Consider the following 5,811-nt stretch of genomic DNA (forward strand, 5'->3'; position numbering starts at 1 on the left):
TTCATGAAAAAATTTCATAAGATTAAACAATGAAATCGACAGATGAAGGTGGTTTGCACGGTTTACACAAATGAGGGCGGTTTTCATATGATCACTCCTATATATATATATATATATATATATATATATATATATATATATATGGAAATTTAATACTCTTTGAGTTGTGTTAGTTTTGAAATGCACTTGTAAAAAATGCAATAGAATCCAATCGTTCACTTTGTGTCTTTTACAAGAAATCCAATCAAAATTTACTGAAATTACTAAAAGGTAAGGAGAGGATCAAAGCGGATTCTCTCTTTCTATATATAAACTAGTTGTGTACCCGTGCAATACGACGAGGTATAAATCTTATATAAATGTAAGCGAGAATATCGATTGACGATTATAACAAATAAACACATGATTGTCATAGAAAGATCAAGCCAAATGGAAAACGTTTGTTTTGAATATGAATATGTTATTTCAAATGAATATTATGTGAACTGGAATTGCTGGATTACGATATTTTTCAATGTCGTAACATTTGTTGTTCCTAGAATTTAAATACTAATGTAGGCATGGTGGGTTTTTTTTTTCCTACACTTGTAATTTACAAAATGACATTCGGAATTATGTTTGAATAAACTGGAAAATAAAATCATTTGTAATAAATTCATTAAGATATTGTTCAAAACGTTCATATGGAGTGAGTGAGAGAGCGATGAAGAAGGTAGTCTACGATTTGATAGGAATTGTGGAGATTAGAAGTGAGTCCACCACTGAAACTCAATCGCAAGAGCTAGAAGAGGAAACTTTGGGAACTGAATCATCATTCTTTGGAGAGGAAATTATCAATCTGGGAACATAAGACCTTTGAATTTTGAAAAAGTCTAGGTTTTGGTCAATGGATTTCCTAAAAGGAAACTGAAAACTCTGAAGGAGATAAAGAATATTGTGAACATACCAAACTTGGTTTTTTAGGATTGTTTTAAAACCATGCATTAACACCTTGTACATCATGCTTTACATATTGTAATTAAGAGATTTCTTGAATTCATGCATAAAATGCTAGTACTTTGTGTCTTATTAGTTGTACTTAAGACTCTTATGTAAATGCTTATTAATGTAGTATAGATAAAGGTGCATCGGCTTTATTTTCTGATTGACCTTGTATTTCTCGAAACTAAATCAAAATAGAACTTCGGATTTTATTAACGGTTTTCTTAATAAAAGTCTACGGTTTTATTTGGTTAAATGATGTTATATTTCTGGGTCCACTTCTTTGGATTTTTTGGGAGGATGATGATGGAGTTGTTGGGAAAGTTGTATGGTACACATAATTAATGCAAAAAAGTATAAATTCAAAATAGGTGTAACAACCCAAAATTACATTTGCATATAATCATATACACTACTAGCTAGAAAACAAGATATCAGCAACGAAAATCAGTGAGGGATTGGCAAAAAAAAACTCATCTCTTCGTTGATCCCTTGGTGATCAATGAGGGAATGAGTTTTTTGCCAATCCCTCGTTGATCTGCGAGGGATCTGGTCAAAAACAGATTCTCTCGCTGATCATTCGCAGATCAATGAGGGAATGAGTTTTTGGGCAGATCTCTCGCTGATCCATCGCAGATCAGCGAGGGATTGAGTTTTTTGGCCATTCTTTCGTTGATCCCTTGTTGATGAGCGAGAGATCTGGTTGAAATCAGATTCCCTCGATGATCCCTTGCTGATATATTTTTATTTAATAACTACAAATTTAATTAATTATTGATTATTAAATTTTCAGTTATTTATTATTTATTAGAATATTACAAAAATTAATTAATAAAACCGAATAAAGCTCATTAGGCCCAATAAAACCAAATAAAGTCTAAGAAAATGGATTAAGGTCCAACAAAAACGAATAAAGTCCAAGAAAATGGATTAAGGCCCAATAAAACTGAATAAAACCCATTAAGGTCCATTAAACCGAATAAAGTTCAATAAAACTGAATAAAGCTTGTTACGGCCCGATAAACTCAATAAATCCCAATAAATGGAATAAGGCCCAACATAACCGAATAAAACCCAATTAAATGGGTTAAGGTCAAATAAAATCGAATAAAGCCCATTAAGCCTATTAAAACCGAATAAAGTCCAAGAAAATGAATTAATTAAGGAATAAATCTTATAATAGGAACATAAGTAAAATCCAACAATATTATGTTAAAACCACAAACGAATGTGTCCAATTATTGCAATTTTACAAATTTACCATTAAATCAATTACATTCGTCGATTAGAAATTTTAATAGACGATATTTGTTAACAAAGTTAGTACTATTTCATTTGGTTAACAAATGACGCGCACTTATAGAAAGTGTGATGATTTAATTAATAAGAAATAACTATAAACTCTACCGAATATAAAGACGGGTCCTTATATTCATTAAGTTAAATCATCACACATTCTATAAGTAGGTTTATTTTGTAACTATGACAAAGTAATTGTTTTTATCTCATAATACATTACTTTTGTAACATAACTTTATTATTATTAACTACAAGGGTGGTGCCTGATTGCTTTGAGTTTGGCTCAAAAGGTCAAAAGTACCATGAGGTCACATGTTCAAATCCAAGAAGAAATAAAAATCCCCTTCTGGCCACGAAGGTTCAAATGCGGTGACTTCGGGCTATCTGCAAAGCAGGTGGTCGCCCTGAAATTAGTCGGCTCGAATAGCGGGTTGAATATCCAGGTTAATCAGAAAAAAACTTTATTACTATTTATATTCCTAATCGTATTTTTTTCTAGCAAATCTTTAAAACTGTAAGACCCTATTTCAGACTATTTATACAAATTGCATAGATTAAATAGAAATGGATGATTCATTTTCATAGCTTCTTAATATCACTTTCCTTAACAAAGAGACCATGAAAGCCATACGGCACTCTGTGAGGTAGCTTCACGACGCAAACGATCTCAAGGGTCGGAGACTTGGCATCCATCACCAAGAACCTCGACTCATCTGTGTTCTCATTATGCACAAGAGAAACTATGTACCCATCATCCTCATCGGCATCAGGGTTATCAAGTTCCTTAGCCACAAAGAACGGTTCACCGCCAAAATAACCCGACCCAAACATCCGACAAGCCACTATGCATTCCTGATGATGAACTTCTGATAATGCCATATCCAGTTTGACGACCCCTGAAATCTTAGCCGTTTGATCTGCAATACCACAATATATATACCTGCATGTTGTGTGTCTCATTTTAATATCAAAACTTTTATCCAGTTTTTTATTGGTGTTTATTGAAATATTTTTGAAGGCTTATATTTTATTTGATTCTATATCTAAAAAAAATGTGCTTCTTAAAGTTTACACAAACGTTCAATTTTCTCAAGTACAATATATATTAGCAATAATTTTACTATGGAGGTTCAAATGTAGTGACTCCAGGCTATCTGCAAAGCAGGTGATCGTCCTGCATTTAATTGGCTCGCATAATGAATTGAATATACAGGTTAATAAAAAAAATATACCTTTATAAAGAACCATCCATCATATCTTTATGCAATATACATCATTGATGCTCATGCTTCTCTCTAAATTTTAATATTTAAATTTGAAATTAAGGCTTAAAAATAAAATTATACATAATGTTTTTCTTTTCTTAAACGATAAAAAGTATACTTGAAAAAAATGATTAATCAGTTTTATAACAACTATATGTGTTGTTTGTTTATCTCTTAATAGTTCCATCAACATCTAAATCGTTAAAACATGAATCTTGTTTGACAAACTTCTAATGGTTCTAAAACTCTTGATGATTTTGTATCATTAACCTCATTTAAGCATTCATCACCCTAATTTCATTCTGAATAATTATTAAATAATTATATTTTATTTTGCATTATATTATAAAAGTCTTTTAATCATTCTGATCTGTTAATCATTGTGCATCAAACCATTATATTTAATTTGGATATTTTGCTAATTAAATAAAAAATAACCTGTTTTTTATTGTGCCAAAAGCCGGGTTGATGACGCATAACTCTAGATTGCGAGCTGAAAGAGGGTGTCTTGTTACCATCCCCGTCTTTATATTGATCCTTAGCTTCTCTACCGATGGATGCATCAAATCCATCCTCTCCAACAGATGCTCAATCGATAATATGTTAGTCGCCACCATCACCACCGTATCTCCGCCGTCCTCCTCCCATGCATTGATGGTGTGCAGGATATTCCACCCTGACACCTGAAACCATTTCATCTTCGACTCGTCCTTAGCATCCCTGCGGATCACCCCAACCCTAGGCACTTCCCTGAGGTCTGCCTTGATCAGGGGTCCATTGCCAAATAGCTCCATCTTGAGCTGGTTCTCTGAAAAAATGGCGTAGTTTTTGGTGATGGCGAAGTCGTGGAGAAAACATGGGCTTCTCATTGAGAAGATCGGGACATCGGCATGTTTCTCTCCCTTTTCATTGAACCGGAAAAATGTCAGGAAAGGCGATATCGAACTGTAGCGAAAACCGAAAGCTTCTTTGGTTACTGGATCGATTTTCGGATGAGCCGTCATCCTCATGGAAAGCTTGCCATCGAAGTCATGGCGACCAAGGGTGATTATATCACCATCGGGTGCAAGCTTAATGGCATAAGGGAGATCTGATTCACCTAAAGCATACAGCTTATTGCCAAAAAATGCCAAGCTAGTGTTGGCCGAGCCAATACCTTTAGACGGATCAAAATGGCCCGCCAAAACCCGCAATGTTGCGACTGCCATCCGAGCAACAGAGGCGGTCAAACCATTGAAACCGGAAAGAACATTTGGGATCATGGGAAACCCTGCATCTTTCTCTATGTTATACTTGTTTGTCTTCACATATCGGCTACATAACGTGGCTTTTCCTTTAGAGATACGAATAGCATGGAGCATGCCATCGCCATTGAAAAGGTGGTAAGGACCTCGTGGTAGAAACTGCGGGTTAGGGCCATTGCGAAAGTAAACCCCATCAAGGCAACTCGGAAGCATACCCTCACTGACTTCACAGTCGGTAGGAGGGAGTTCGTCAACCGGATAAAAGTTATCCAACAAGACATGCCGTGGGTTAACCGAATCCCGAATTGGTGGATCTATGAACTTGTTTATGATATCATCAAATGCATTGAAGATCATGGAAAGTAGCAACCGATCGATCTTCACTGATTTTCTAACGCGTTTCTTATTGTTCGAGGTGATTGTTGGCCATTTCGACCGATCTTGACTAGACCTCTTGGTGGTGCTTGTGACGGTTTGCGGCTTTTCTTCGTTTCGGACGGACACAATACGAAACGGAGAAGGTGGTGGCGATAACGACAGTGGTAGTGGTGGTCGGGTTGAGCCAGTTGAAAGGAAAGATGATGAAAGAGGGTCCATATTGTGTCGTGAAATGGCTGAACCAGACTCACTTATATAACCAAATAATTCATATTTCAAGATCAGATCGTAGCTGAAGGCCTGTTCCACGTTTTTTGTATGATCTCAAATAAAGCTGTCTAATTTCTCCACCATATATAAATTTGGATATTTTTAAAATCAACCCACTACATACTTTTAAAAAAAAAGTTAAATCTAACAGGACAACATGGTGGATCCAACGTCAGGTCTTCTCCAATGGTGGTGCTTTTGGACAGGCTCTTGATGTACTTGGTTGGTATTATTTCAGGGGAGCGTAAACGCAGTCAGGTGTAAACGATACGAGACAACTCGTGAGCTATTCGAAATCGACTTGGTCAAAGCTCGGTCAATACTCGACTTGAATAGGCTCGGCTCGAACTCGAGCTCGACTCGACATATTAACT

At 35.6% G+C, this 5,811-nt stretch overlaps 1 protein-coding gene across 1 annotated transcript; it reads right to left on the reverse strand.

The window, feature by feature from the left end:
- Window positions 1-2,815: 2,815 nt before the first annotated feature.
- Window positions 2,816-5,386, reverse strand: LOC112517233 (probable carotenoid cleavage dioxygenase 4, chloroplastic). Its single transcript, XM_025124599.1, has 2 exons — window positions 3,984-5,386; window positions 2,816-3,220 (listed from the first exon to the last, which is right to left on the reverse strand). Exons 1-2 carry the CDS (start codon window positions 5,384-5,386, stop codon window positions 2,860-2,862), a joined length of 1,764 nt encoding a protein of 587 aa, XP_024980367.1. The 3' UTR covers window positions 2,816-2,859.
- Window positions 5,387-5,811: the final 425 nt, after the last annotated feature.

This window comes from Cynara cardunculus (assembly GCF_001531365.2).
Source record: "Cynara cardunculus var. scolymus isolate 2C chromosome LG 8, CcrdV1, whole genome shotgun sequence".
NCBI lineage: Eukaryota > Viridiplantae > Streptophyta > Magnoliopsida > Asterales > Asteraceae > Cynara > Cynara cardunculus.